Source organism: Neodiprion lecontei, chromosome 2 (assembly GCF_021901455.1).
Source record: "Neodiprion lecontei isolate iyNeoLeco1 chromosome 2, iyNeoLeco1.1, whole genome shotgun sequence".
Taxonomy (NCBI): Eukaryota; Metazoa; Arthropoda; class Insecta; order Hymenoptera; family Diprionidae; genus Neodiprion; species Neodiprion lecontei.
Genome location: NC_060261.1, coordinates 1070954 through 1085708, shown reverse-complemented (window position 1 = coordinate 1085708; position 14755 = coordinate 1070954). Strand labels below are relative to the sequence as shown.

The 14755-nt window shown below is 38.0% G+C and overlaps 2 protein-coding genes across 5 annotated transcripts; one reads left to right on the top strand and one right to left on the bottom strand.

The window, feature by feature from the left end:
- Nucleotides 1–21: 21 nt before the first annotated feature.
- LOC107222596 (phospholipid phosphatase 6) lies at nucleotides 22–2094 on the top strand. Of its 2 annotated transcripts, XM_015662024.2 has the most exons (5): nucleotides 22–150; nucleotides 324–441; nucleotides 659–796; nucleotides 909–1008; nucleotides 1152–2094. In XM_015662024.2, exons 2-5 carry the CDS (start codon nucleotides 433–435, stop codon nucleotides 1544–1546), a joined length of 642 nt encoding a protein of 213 aa, XP_015517510.1. In that variant the 5' UTR covers nucleotides 22–150; nucleotides 324–432; the 3' UTR covers nucleotides 1547–2094. The 2 variants fall into 2 exon arrangements, with proteins under 2 accessions (XP_015517510.1, XP_046589023.1); XM_046733067.1 differs by lacking the exons at nucleotides 22–150; nucleotides 324–441 and adding an exon at nucleotides 497–558.
- On the bottom strand, nucleotides 1683–13480 carry LOC107222599 (alpha-tubulin N-acetyltransferase 1). 3 transcript variants are annotated; one of them, XM_046733063.1, is made up of 9 exons: nucleotides 13283–13480; nucleotides 12495–13178; nucleotides 9233–9382; nucleotides 8292–8463; nucleotides 6866–7007; nucleotides 5957–6047; nucleotides 5395–5467; nucleotides 5267–5313; nucleotides 1683–3869 (listed from the first exon to the last, which is right to left on the bottom strand). In XM_046733063.1, the coding sequence occupies exons 2-9, from the start codon at nucleotides 12596–12598 to the stop codon at nucleotides 3575–3577; spliced, it is 1074 nt and encodes a 357-aa protein (XP_046589019.1). In that variant the 5' UTR covers nucleotides 12599–13178; nucleotides 13283–13480; the 3' UTR covers nucleotides 1683–3574. The 3 variants fall into 3 exon arrangements, with proteins under 3 accessions (XP_046589019.1, XP_015517513.1, XP_015517514.1); XM_015662027.2 differs by having other exon boundaries at nucleotides 12495–13480; XM_015662028.2 differs by having other exon boundaries at nucleotides 1683–3866; nucleotides 12495–13480.
- Nucleotides 13481–14755: the final 1275 nt, after the last annotated feature.

Here is a 14755-nt window from a genome sequence, read left to right as displayed (position 1 = left end):
ATCACGTGGTTCACTGCGTATGTCATTGGTCAAAGTGACAGAACCACGTGACTGAATCTCTTTCTGATAGGCTATCACTCAGGTGACCCGTTAGTTTAATTTCGGCCACGGTCTTGTATGTAAGACCGTGATTTCGGCTCAAGTGCAAAGGTCAGTGCAGGCTTCTTACTTACCGTTAGCGTTGCTGTTATTAGTAGTAGACGCTGTAGTACTTGCGTACTGTTCACGTACGCTGACATGCGCATTGTTCTTTTGCGCATAGTTGACGAACTTCAGACCGGATGGTCGGCTATTTCCACGCTATTTACATGAATGTGTTACAGAATTCACAGAACCGAAATAAGACCGATCAACGAATCCGACCCTCTGGCTTGAAACGTGTCTTTGGGGTAAAATTCGCTACTTTGGAAGTACGTAATCAAATTGGGCACCATGGCTAAGGTAATTATCAAAACGTTACGATAATTGCTACCCAGAGCTTCTATTCATTTCGAACTTACTATAACCTCAAAAATAATTTCATCGCCGAGTGTCAAATAATCGTAACGAGCTTTTGAAGTATACAGTTTTTCCTCTAATTTGTAATAACGGTCAAGAAAATTGCTTCAAAATTCTAAGTTTTTACACCCGATAAAATACCTATACTTAATTGTTACAGAGAAGCGAAAAACGGGAGGTTCCGATGCTGCTCAGAAAAATTTTAGCCAGCGATGCCTACCTCACAAAGCTTTTTATCAATACTATGGATAATTTCATGCCTTTTAGACAGGTTAAATTTCAATACAAGATGCTTGAGGTCAGTACAATAACTTCAGATGCATACAACTTCACATTGATGAGCTGCGTTTATTACTGGTACGATATCACTGTTAGACATTTTTTACAACTTATTTAATAAAATTTTCCAGGTTTCCTGCCACGGTGTACCTTGGATAGCCTCCTGGTTAGCTTTTGTTTGGCTATTGAACAGCAGCAGCTTATACCAGATGCAGGTCAACTTCATGATAGGTAAGCTCATTATTTTCAAGTGAATTCATAATATACGTTTAAAAAATTCACCTAAACATCATGAAATATTGGAAATTGTTGTCGAGTTATAACTGCACTGTTTGTTCTTCAATTTTTATGTTTACATTTATTTATCGTTGTAGGATTACTTTTGGACATAGTTGTCGTCGCGCTGATAAAAGCTTTGACACGTCGGCGTCGTCCAGCCTTCAATGACGACCCATTCGCCATGGGGCCAGACAAGTTTTCCTTCCCTTCTGGTCACGCATCTCGTTCAATGTATGTTGTTTACTTCTTTTTCAATTTGTGGCCAGTAAATTGGATATTTCGGCTTCCTATGTTAGCGTGGATGGTTTGCGTTTGTCTGTCAAGAGTCTTGCTCGAGAGACATTACTTGTTAGACATCTTAGCTGGGGTATTTTTAGGGTTTGTCGAAGGATTTTTCATTGGTCTTATTTATCTTGACCACGATACCTGCGTTTCCCTAGTATCTTGGATTTCTGATGAGAAATTAGAGGGTGGTGAATATCACGTATGAGAAAAAAATAAATAAATAGCTCACAGAAAGAACAACGAAGAAAAGAATTTATAAGCATGGCTGCTATGAATTTATTTTTGTCAGCAATCAATCGATTTCTACGTTAATGTGTATATACTATTAATTTTTTTTTCCATTTCTCAAAGCTGAATTATTTAATGGCTAAGCCTTCTCCAATGTACTGTGATTATTATTAAGTAACCGATTGAACGTTTGTTGCTGTGAATATGAGAAATTTCAAGTTTAGTCATAATATTGTGGACGTTAATTATTATTGAAGGATGAGAGGAACTTGATTCTTAGCCTAGTATACAAGGCTTTCATTTATTATCGGCTGAGATCGATTCTCTTTCATCTTCCGAAGAGGTTTCTTTACTAAGATGAAAGTAAGAACGAAAACGTGAATTTTAAACACCACTGATAAATATTTTTTATAAACCATTTTACTTTTTTCTTCAAATCGTATTTTACTTATGATATTTACGTAAGAACGAATTTGAAAATGTTAATACAATTATTGCTGTTAATAATATTATTATTACTACAAACACCTTTATTTTATTTCATTGCCTTTACATCGCGTGGGACATTACACTACGTATTACATATATATAGAGATTTTAACATACTGTTGAACCAAAATGAACGTGTCGACACCCGCGTTTCAAGATTACCTCTTCGTTAAACGTATCTAATCATCAGCAGTAAAATAGGAAAAAAAATATACAATTATTTGCGGTAATTAATTCATAGCATATGTAATATTATTCCGATTTAAAACTTAGTATTACCAATTTGGAGTAGAGTAGGCGGTCTTCAGAGCCATTGCTGAAGCTAATCTGCTATAAGACGCCATTACACATAATTTTTATAATCTTGGAAGAACAATCCACGGTTGGATATAATTTTCCTGCAAAACCCAATTTCGAAAAAAAAACAAAAAAAAAAAATCATGAATAATGTCAAGCTTTCATTTGAACGGATTAGGAATAATTTTTTTTTTCTACAGAGAATATCAGACCGGGGTGATAATTACCATTGTTCTAATCGTATTCGGTTATCTATTGTTCCTAAATTTTTCTTCAAGGTATGTATTAAGCTATATATTCGAATGATAATACGTAGTTCGCTATCTCATTAATATACGGTGCTGCGCTATATCATGGTCTAGTGTACATACGTCGCGTGCTAGTATAGCCTCAATAATTGCAGTGAATCTACCTATATGAATCTATGTAGCTATACAGGTTCATCTATGGAGGTCTATATAGCTCGCGCTAAAAAAAGCTTCAAGCATCAATTTCTTATCTATAATTGATTCCGAGCAATATTTTACCCTAAAAACAATACTAAAAAAAGCTTAGCTGCAACTGATTGGTAAAAGATAAATTCCGACTCGTCTCGTGGTTTTAATCTACGTACCGTTTTTCGGATAAAATCAGTTGTGCGTGGAGTAGGTATAACTGATACCACGATTATTATCTTTGAATTCAAGATACAAGATTGTGATTCGGAATTTTAGAACTTATTTCTTTATCAGACATTTTTGGTGATGCGGATCTCATTTTATTGCATTTTTTCTGCGTTCCTTTCGGAGTGAGTATTGATACCAGTACAGGTCAATTTTTAAAGCTGAATTTTACGTCTTCAGGTCGCTCATTGACGGTATGATCACAACCAAACTCTTCTTGCCGTTATTTTCTTTGACGTTAAACATGGCGCGATGATTTTCGAGTTGTAGAATTGATTGTAAAGTAAAACTAAAACCGTAAGTGGAGTGCAAACGTCGGCCATTTTGATTTCATACGAAAGTTTAGAATTTATTAGCCCACAATAAAATGCCTATAATTTATTTGACACAAACAATTATCTTCTAAATTTTGTGCCGAATTCACAACCAGAATAACGAATTTTCAGTGTCGAAAATTCATGTCACGAGTGATTTTTATTCTTCTACTTAAACGAAATTGGTATACGGTTTATTCTTAAATACGGCTGCACGTCTCAGCTGAATCTCACTGCATCTCTCTACCACAGAGGGGAGTGATAGAATTTCAGGTCGAGATGAGCCGCTTCGCTGCCTCCGACCTCCTGGGCGCAAGACGGCGAAGGCGACGTCTTTACAGAGGCGTTTCTTTCCCTCTCTGCCCGCTCCGCCTCGAGCATAATCGGGACGAAGGGGGTTGGCTGGTGTTCCGGTAACGCCGGTGTTGGAACTGTTGAGATTTCGGTGGTTCGCTGTTTCTGTTCCTCCTCAGAGTAGAGGGACAAGGAGCGCGGTCGCTCCGGTTTCGGGGCCGAAAACGAGGGAGAGAAGACGCTGCTGGAAAATTTGGCTCTTCATCTCGATTCGTTTCACATAAATATCGCGAACCGAGCCGACCGAGACGCCAGTTTAGGATGAGAGAACGAATACGAATAAAGTTTTTAAAGAAAAGAATAAATGTAAAATCGAACGAGATCGAAAACTTGAGCTCATCTAATTTTTAGAACACTCGATTTTTGATGATTATCCTATCCTCGTTCTTAATCATCTCTGTGTTAATGGAAATTTTTTCCCATGTGCAAGGTAAAAATTGTGTGAATCAGAATAAAAGAAAAACAAACGTAATTAATCGTACTTTTAAACTCGTATTGTTAAAATCAGTGTAGTTGCGGTGCTATAGCGTCTACATTACACGCTATTATTTACGGGTGAAAAGAAACGAAACGAAAAGAAATAATAATGATGTATATAATTATATTACATTCTTTTTTAAATAAATAAATTCAACTATCGCACTATATAATACAGAAGATGAATTATACATGTGCATTAATAAATAAAAGCCTAAAGACAAAAAGGAAAAAACAAAAAAAGAAAAACCAACTAATAACGCGACTGTTGTAATCGTAACGAAAACTTGAACTCAATTATGGAAAATTGAGTCGTTATATCACAATCAGATGAGGAAAATAATAATTGAGAATATCGAAGTGTGAAAAACATCCTAATTTGTCATTCAATACTCACACGCATGCATAATGCAATATATACTTATAAAACTACGATATACTGCATGTACAAAAAATGCATGAGTTGCTAGAAAAATATAGACAAAAAAAAAAAAAATGAATTAATAAAATAACTCGGCCGACACAACCTTAAGAGTATTGCGATCTGTGCTAAAATCTATTTTCACTTTGCCACGAAGCGCAAAAGAGGCCAAATTATTATACATATATATGATGCATGTAATTTTTCCTGATCGCTGTACATTATGACTTGTGTACCTAGTTGTATATGGATAAAAATAACCGCCGGACAGCGCAATAATTATACAAGTGTCAGTATCACAGTTATATATATCGGAGTTAAAATTATGTTTAAAATGTCATAATATACAGACTTGCGCGAAGTCTTGATTCATCGAGACTATCTACAGGATTCAGCGAGAGCTGTTCAAGTCGATTTGAGGTTTTAGATATTTATCATGGAGAAATTCGTAGCTCGATTGTAGTTTGCTATGCACTAAAAATTTCCTGATCAGAACTGAAACCGTCTCAGAGAATACGACTTGTTGCTTTTAAAAAATTTTCACGATGCTGATTTGCATAATAAATAATAACAGGAACAACGACAGAGTTGAGAGGAACTTGTGCGCCGGCGTGTCCCGATTTTTTCTACACATCTACGCGCATAGATGAAGGTATTTAGTAACTCATTACAGGGTCACTCACCCTGTTCGCTCAGCTGGTTGTCCCAAGACAGCCGTATTGTGTATGATCTGTAATTAGGAGGGGTAAAACGTGAGGCAATAAGTGGGGGGGAAAGTTCGAGGATTGATCACCGGACGAGGATCACTTACGTTACCCATGGAACATACTGGACGAGCCGCGGCGTATCTTCCATACGAACTCCTGGAAGCCGATCCATTTACACTGTAAACCGAATAAAACTTAATTCACTCATCAGCCTCACGTTTCCACTGATCTTTTAAGAAAGATTCGTTTATAAAACGCGAGCATTTTTTACGCTCTTTTCCATGCGTGTTTTCCGTACACAAAGTAACCGTTTCCATGACGGTCGAGTGAGTGCGAATGCGCATGCGCGGAGTATTGAAAAGACCACTTTTAAGTCCTAGGCGTCGAAAGTCGTCTTTTCTGTAGGTACTCCGCGCATGCGCTGTAGCGAACAAATCTGACATTACGCGACCCTAACCTCAATTTTGGGCTTCGTAAAAAAACGTGGAACACACTCTTGTTGTATAAAGAATCGTGTGCAACAAGGAGGCGACGGTCTTTTCGCCTCGCGTATTTGCAATATTCGTCTTCGGTTCACCTACGACTCATATTGCAAACTTACGCTCGGCTCGAAAAGACCGAGTTTGCCTCCTTGTTATACAATATATTATTCTCTTGTATGCGAACCTGGAGTCGTTGCTGTTGTTGTTGGGCGAAGGGCTGTCGAACGCTTTCCCAGGGGATAAGCCATACCTGCTGATCCTAGTGTCTTGAACTTCTGTGTATGAAAAAATTTAGCGAAATTTGATACTCGTGTGAAATCGCACGGTATTTACGTTGGGAAACCAGCAAGACATGCGCTACGGCCTCGACATGTTGGAATTACGTTACTACTGCATTTTATAAGGTTCAGCTCATCCAGTTTGCTCAACGCCTTCACATACCAATTAGCCACGTGCGTCTAGCATTGACCGATTTTAAACCTGTCTCACGTGCTTGAATAAACTTGAGACATCGAATATCGAACTGCGCTGTATTTTATACATATAATATTTTAACAATATCATTCTAATCACCATTGAATGTGATTCGAACTATTCCGATCGTGTCAAGGTTCAATTTTTATGTTTCTTATTCAATTTCCGAGAGAATATGCGAGGCATAAGAAATTAAATCAGCATTTGTCGATAGATGATAATTGTTATAGACAAGACGACTTAAACTTGTTTGACTATAAAATTTCTCTGTGCAACGTCTAGGTTTTATTAACGTTATTTTATTAACGGGTGAAAAATTTTCCTTTGAATCAGGTAAATTGCTAACAGGTCAGCTGTGGCAGTTGGATATACTTAAAGACGAGTGCATTCTGCAGCGGTGTAGAAACTTTATGAAGAAAACTAGTTCGTGCATAAACGCGCAATTACTCCGGACTGAATAATTACGTCTAAGGCGGTACATATTCAGCGAAATAGCTAACCTCTTCTGTCGTTTTTTTGCAAGTCAAATTTTTATTTCTACTTGTTTTCAGCTTTACGTCTTACAAAATCAAATGTCTGACTGTGTCATTTTTGAAATATAATACACGTCTTAACTCACCATCGTCGAAGAATCCGTGAAACACAACGAATTTGTTATTCTGTGGAATGATTCTGGTGAGACCGTAATGCTTTCGAAGAAAAGCTAGAAGTTTTTCCGAAGGTCTGTCAATGGCGAGTTTTAAAGGTGTGATTTTCTCCTCCTGGAAAAATGGAAATATACGTATAACAAGAAGAGAAGCATCTGAAGAGGAACTTTCGTCCTCTGAATTCTATAGTCGATATAATTTCTTTAGTAATTAGTACCGTTTTTCCGCAAACTGCGAGCGTCCGACGAGAAACCACACACTGAGATTAAAAAAACGACAACAAAAAAGAATGAAAAAAAAAAAAAAAATTTAACTGACTTCCGACGGAATTACCACGATATCTATCTATATACATGTATCCAACGTGCATACCTATATTTAGACAAGTATGTGGGCACAGATGCGCACTGTACCCACCGTACACCGGCAAACATGTTTGGCATGCAAGCGAGAAAATTCAGGATTAAATTCGTCGGCTTAAAAAATGCGTTCGTTTATCTAAATTCAGAACGATTTTTCTACAAGTGATGTCGAGTTTGCGTTACAATTTTAGTATTTTAGGAAGTGGAACTTTGATTCGATTTCAATTCAACTTATTCGCTGTAAACCATTTTGATTTATTTTATAAACAAATTAGAACACTAGACCAACAAATTTGTCTACGAAAACAAAACCGAGATATCAAATTATAGGGGCAGAGTTAATGTTCCGAATTTGATAAGTTTTGTAAATGCCCAATTCCGAATTATTTGGTGGCGAAACTTGAAGTAAAGAAATCAAACTTTGAAGAAACGACAAAGTTCCGAATGGTCGGAAAGCCGACGGCTCAAAGTTTCGAAATGCAAGATTCCGAAAATTCAAGTTACGATAGAGCAAAGTTGCGAAAAATAAAGTTTCGATAGAGTAAAATCCCGGAAGTTGAAATATACTCAGACAGCGTAGTTTACTCGACGAATGGGTGTAAAAATCAGAAAAACCGAAAATAACGTAAAAATATCGAGAATCCAAAAGAAAGAAAGTTCAAAGTGATAAAATTTCACGAAGCCAGAAATTCACAGAATTGAATTTCTTCGATCGATCAGAATTTTGATGCCTCAGTTTTTAATTTTTTTATTTTCGCACTTTCGGAACTTTAAGAGTCGGGTTTCGGACCATTCGAAGCTTTGATGTGTGGTCAAAATTTGATCTCTTCACTTTAAGTTTTGCCACCAATAAATTCGGAATTTGGTCTTTCGGGCTTCTCAAATTTGGAATTTCAACCTTACCCTGATTATACGGTACGTTGTGCACTTTGCACCGCTAAGTGCGAATATATAAGGTATATTATAACCTAAGCTAGAGCCTAGAGGTCGGCACGCTTCGGCAATAAAGCTCTGGATAATAAAAGTTTATACACACGGCAAGCATGTGCTGATACAGAAGATTACCGCAGCCAGTTCGCTGCCGGGATTCGTGGACGTAAAAATCGAGCACGCAACGTGGCTGAAGCTGATAATGCAACCCCGTCTCGTCGAACATGAAGAGATTCTTCGAACCTGTCTTCAGAAGCCCAACCACGGACCCTTTGCCCCTGTAAAATTTCAAAGAAAATTCATCATGCCACTGTAGCTTATATATGATACATTTTGCGGGATCGCGAGACGCAAATCGAACGATTATTCGAGTTTCAATGAAATATGCAGTAGACGGGACGGCGTTTTTCACCCTGCTTGCGGAAGCCGCTCGTTAATCTTGCAAGCACGAAGTGCCGCAGTCTAAACCCGCCTCAACCCGGCAGGACGTCCGCCGCATCCAACATTGATCCGAGAAAAAGCTCACCCGCCCTTTGCCTTCTTTACCCGAGAATCGCCCCGCTGCGCCTCTATAAATTCACTTAAACCGAACTGCAGGAAGTCCTCGAGCTTTTCTATTTTCGTCGTCAGAAACAGTGACGCGAAATTCAGAGATATGTTTCGGATGGTACATTTTTTAACTTAAATTTTTTTTTTTTCAAGGTTTAAGTTTTGTTTTTAAGGCTTTAAGGAACAAGATTAATTGGATCGCGATTAATATATACAAGTCCGTAAGGTGTACAGATAAAAATAAATAAAAAATATTACAATGATTGGTAGCGACCTCTAAATACTTTTCTACCTCCTCCAGGTTTTACGACAATTTTTTCTTCAGTATCTGTCACAAATTTTTCGAGTAGCACTTTAAAAAACAAAATGTCTAAAAATGATCCACCCTAAAATATAGTTGTAATAAAAATTTATCCGAGATAAAGAGCTTACGCATGATAGAAATATTGGTATAATGCAGATGCAGGAACAAAGAATACTATATATAATATCAATTACTGATTGGCTTCGCTGTCGACGAGAAGGTAGACCAAATGATCCGTATCCCTGAGCTTTTGGGCGCTGGTAATGGTCTTGCTGAGGCCCTGAGCTTTCGCCGAGGCCTCGCCCATGTCGTCGAGAACCCTGGTGAGTTGTTTCTGGCATTCCCTGAAAGCAAACAATTACCATTATAACGACGCACAACACATCGTGGTTCAAGATTCTGATTGCCAGTTCCTGTCATCGCTCACGATTAAGCAAGCAGCGATTAGTAGGTGCGAATTGCGTGCGGTTTAAATTCATTCCTTCGTGTCACTGACGTGCTTCTGCGGCTGATTACAATGCGAGAAAGTTATCAGATTGCTTAATTGGGATTCACCCTTCCAGGTCCTCATGCCTAATCAGCCGGAACACGCGACCGCGAGTTGCGCCGACAGATATTTTGATTTATGGAAGGTGGAAGCTCCAATTCAGGAGGTCTGCAGGAAGTTAGAGTTAACCCTTTCAGTTACACATTTTTCAACTCAATATTTACGAATCTGAAGTAGGAATTTGATCATTATTAAATCCAAGACGGTGGATCCAAGATGGCGGATCCAATATGGCGGATCTAAAATCGAGAAACTATCAAAATTCGATGATTTCGATCCGAATTCGTTACTCGGGGGTTTTTGATGTTATACGAAGTAATGAAGATCGTTTGAAGTCGTAAATAAACTGTGATAAGGCTAGGATATGGAAATTTTAAAAAGGAAAGAGTTAAAAGGTACAGACGAAAAATTTGAATAACGAAATTAAAAGTCTGCAACTCTTGAGTACGTTTTATTGAAAAGCATGTATGATGAGCTGTTTACGGGCAGTTACATGACCATATGAGGCACACAAATAGGTATTCAACGAACACTTAGAGATAACGAGAGTCTATCCCTCGTCACAAACGTGATCGCCGTGTCACTCGACCACTGTATGACGTCACGAGCTTCTCATTTAGCGTGTCTGATCGTTGATTGCCTCGGTCGTAATTCACTTTTCACGCGTTTCAAGGGACTGTCAGATGAATTCGTCGATCGGCTCAGGGTTAAACAAAATTTACTGTGCAATTTGGAGTAATAAATTTTGTCGTTGTTGCGTTTGGGTTCACGCGTATCGCTTGGATGACGGAAAAGATGGGGGAAATTATTTCAAACAATTAACGATTAAACATCGCCAATGAGGAATGATAACTCGGGAAAATTGTGATATCAGGATGGCCACACAACTGAAAAAGTTGGAAACCCTGGAAATGTCAGGGTATTTAAAAGGGGTCATGGAATAAACCTGGAATTGTCAGGGGATTTTTAATTTGGTCGTGGGAAAAAACTGAAAATTTCAGTTGTCGGTTTTCTATTATGGTAATTAGAAATGATTTTTTGAGGTGACAAATTTACTTCTTTTTCACTTCTTTTTATAATTATATTTTTCTTCAATTCGAATTGAATTTGAACCGAACATAGAGTTAATAAGCTGAACGATTTAGGTTTTAGTAACTTACTAGAACTGGGAAAATGTCAGGGAAAACTGGGTTTTTGGTCCTGGAAAAGCTGGAAATGTTGTGAAATTTCTTCTCTCAAAAATTTGTGGCCACCCTGGATATGGAGTTTGGATGATTTCGGTATAGTCCGCACTTTGCGCCTACGAGGCCGATCGCGTCTTTCGCCCACGTCAAGTAGTAAAGAATCGAGTGCTAGGGAACGGGCACCGCGAAACGAGTAGAGAAAATTTTCATGGTCAGACGCGCGGTTCAAGCGACCTTTGCGTAATTCTGTGAACGTGAACCCATATTTGTCTGTGTCTGCATGTATATGTCATCCGTATGTATGTACATACGTGCAATAAGCATAAGCAGCAGCAGCAGCAGCGTCGTCTGACTATAAGAAGAATTCAGAAAATCAACAGCGCACAGTCATTTTACGCTTTATAACAGTAATACTGATATGCATAGAATTTCGTTGTCTGCAAAAGTAAATACAAGGTTTTCACCAGAATCAGATATTCTTCAAGGACACTAGGATGGAGAGAAATTAAGTACCCTGGTGAAAAAGAATTTATAAGATTTTCAGCGATTTTTTTCAGACATGGGAACATTACGTATTTTCGTAAAAAATTGTAAATATGTAACATAGTTTTTTATAAAAAGAAAATGTATATATTCGCGCAAAATTATAGATTTCCATAAAAACTAGTCCTTTTTACTAACTATGCGTATCTACAATACCGTAAAAAAAAAAAAATAAAAATATATGTATAAAAACTTTTGCAATTTCTGTAAAAATTCGTTGTACCTAATAGCAATTTTCACATCATTATTGCGTGTGATTCACGCCTCTAGGGGGCTAATTTGTTTCGTCATGAATATCGTAACAAACCAGTGGTGTTAATATGCGTGATTTAAGACTTACAAGACGTTTTATTACATATTATTGTTATACAAGTTTCACCCTGTATTATGCAAGGATAATTATTCATCGAAAGCGTAAGTATTATTTTCATAGAACGGAAGTTTGAAAACCGTAACTAAAGGCAGTAAAAATTCGCGCAATGGATAAATACATCGATGCATCAAATTGAACGACATAAGATCAACCGAAGTCGTTGCGAGTGAAAGTTGGCCCGATTGTTCGAGGCGTAATGAGAGAAGAGAGGAAAAAACGGAGACAATAAGCACGGACCAGCGTGATGGGCAAGTGCTCGGTGGGGAGGGGGTCTAATATCGATCAAACGGTCTCATTCACCCTGATTTGTAGGGTTTAACGGATGTAACTACGCGCATATAATAGCAAGGAGTTTCCGGAGTATGAAGTGCGGTTAAATGGATCCAAGATTTTTCGGACATGTAAATAAACCGACTGTTATTATTTGACGCATGCCGTATCTTACAGCCGAAGGTAGAGCTACGTTTTATTTTTCGATTCAGTAAGTCGAAAGGAAAACTTCGATTCAATAAGATGGAAAGGTCATATATTTCCTATGGAAAATTGAACAACTTTTAGCATATGTAGATTCAATCGAATTAATTAATGGTAATTGATTCTTTACTGCAATAATGTAATACACATGCTGAATTCCAAAAGTTTCAGAACGTTTGAAGCTTAGGTTCGATGTATAATTAACAACAATCTCTTGTCTAGAAAACTGGTCAACAGGAATTTTGCCTTTCACTTTTAATCTCGCCTGATCGAAATTAAACTGGCTACAGAGACGTACTGTATCATCTTCAACATTGTTTACACATTATACTTACGCAAACTCGCGACGATCACCCCTAAACTCCTCGAGCATCAGGCTTTGCGATATCTTGTTGATTTTCTTCGGCAGGAGCTTATTGATGTTGAAGTTGAACTCCATCTTTACGATTATTCAAATTCGTTCACGGATCTTCGGGTTATAACGTAGTTATGTAACGAAAGAATGCAAGCAAGAAAAAGAAATGGTGAATTTTATCTTGTCACAGCCTGATCTTCAAGTGACACAAACTTAATTGCACATCGTCTCGTATTTCAATCACTCGCAGCGGCGTTTGCAAGAAATTTAATCACTTACGTCCAGTGACGACTAATAAATTGTCTCTTTAAAAAACAAGTTTATCCGCGCATCAATCACAGGCTTTGACAATATTCCAATACCATTTTTTCGTCAACTTTTCACCATCCAAAGATACTCCCATCAATCTCCGTTGCTTTTTTATTTTCAATTTTTTTACATCCCGTCGTCTGCTCTGCTTATACCGGAAGGTCGCGTGCGGACGTAGCAACTTCACTGATTATACCTTATATCTGGCAAATCTTGAAGATAAACAAATATTTTTCGCTCGTAAGGATCAAGCGCCGCACAACATCACTTGATTGTGAGCCCGTTTAACGGAGATAATGATCTGCGCAATAAATCGCGGTAGCTTGTTGCGAATTACTGCACGTATGTTCCGTACCTGTAAGTTACCGGATCAATACGCTGTACACATTGGAGTGTAGAATTCGGTGTCTGTCTCTGGTTTAATTTTAATTGACAGCGGGCTGATGACGTTCACTTTACCTTAGATCCCATCTTGACTCCCAATCGAATTTTTCCGCGTTTTCAAATTTCCCGCTCGTCTTGTTTCTCTTATTTTTCTGCCTATTTTTCTTTCCCGTACCTTGTTGAAGCGAGCGCGTTTGGGCCGATACTCGACGTAACTCGGACACGTGGTGTATCCTGTACGGTCTCGGACCTAACTGACTCGCTTGACGCCCAGATTATTTTTTCCGTAAACTCGTAGCCTGCTGGCCCCCGTTCCGCACGCGCAGAGCGAAGGCTGAATCGTGGAGGCGGCGCGTTACGTCTATGTTACGTCACCGGCTGCGCTCTACCTTGCCGGCGGTTCGCGGGGCTGTTCTTATCGACTGTCGGTAAGTGCCACTTCGAGATGTTTGTTATGTTGATAAGAACAATCCCTGTTTTAGTTATGGTTGTTAACTAAGTGATCTGCTCAACTAACGAACGGAGACCACGATTACAAACAAATTCGAACTATCGTTCGTCTCAACGACATTATTTGTACCGTTAGAAAGAAACGTGTATTGCTTGACGATTTGAAGATTCCCCCGGAACGATCTAGATTAGGGTTCAGACGGCTGACAATAGAAGGACGTATGAGTCTGATGGTATTTATAGTATCGATAAGATTTACAGTATTTATTGATATTTTTATTTACTTTGTGTGAATCCTAAATCGGGGTAACGGTATTCTGTGGTTCAAATTTTAAATATTCTTAACGCGGCATGAAGCTTAAAGCATTTGACTGGTGAGAAAAAATGATGACAATTTTATGTATTTTTAAACGATAATATGCCTTGAATAAAAAAGTTGAACGTCAGACAGGAATTTTTTAGAACGTATGTGTAAATAGGTAATCGGTAAAAATTTGAAGTAAATATTTGCGAATCGTGATCAGCAAACCTGAATAACGCGTAATTTTGACACTCCTTACAAAAGTGGAAAGAGGTAAAAAAAAGCTGCTCACAGCGCACCGATACTGGTAGGTTTAGCCTTGGCAACTGTCCAGACAATTATAATTTACAAGCATATATGTAAAGTAAATTATTATTCTCGCGCCTAACGACCCTGCAATGGCGTCGTCGCAATCCTTTCGTCAATATTCAAAAACTGTAACCTGGTACCTACTTATTCGTTTTCACCATATGTAAATAATCAATAAAAGAAATCGTTTGTCATCGCGCACAGCGGAATATTTTGAAATAATGCTATTGAACCAATCACGTATTCAAGCTTTGGCGAAAGCCTTAAAACTAAGATACGCGTGTCACGATACTAAATTCACTGTTTATAATTACGTTTTAATAACCTTCCGTAGAAGCTCACACCCGGTAAAATTTGTATTAGTCACTTCTTTTTGGAAACGATTTTTATCCGCTCTTTGAAACGACGCGGAAGAACTGCTACTACGAATTGTAAAGATGAATAGTATCATAGCTAAGCGAAATAGTTGTAATATTCTAATATCATAA

Coding starts and splice junctions, on each gene's coding strand:
- LOC107222596 (XM_015662024.2), top strand. Junction 797..908: donor TTCAATACAAGATGCTTGAG/GTCAGTACAATA, acceptor AAAATTTTCCAG/GTTTCCTGCCACGGTGTACC. Junction 1,009..1,151: donor GCAGGTCAACTTCATGATAG/GTAAGCTCATTA, acceptor TTATCGTTGTAG/GATTACTTTTGGACATAGTT.
- LOC107222599 (XM_015662027.2), bottom strand. CDS start 12,598: ATGGAGTTCAACTTCAACATCAATAAGCTCCTGCCGAAGAAAATCAAC. Junction 7,008..8,291: donor TGTATCAGCACATGCTTGCC/GTGTGTATAAAC, acceptor CCATTTTTCCAG/GAGGAGAAAATCACACCTTT. Junction 3,870..5,266: donor CAACCAGCTGAGCGAACAGG/GTGAGTGACCCT, acceptor CAAATTTTCCAG/CAGCGTCTTCTCTCCCTCGT.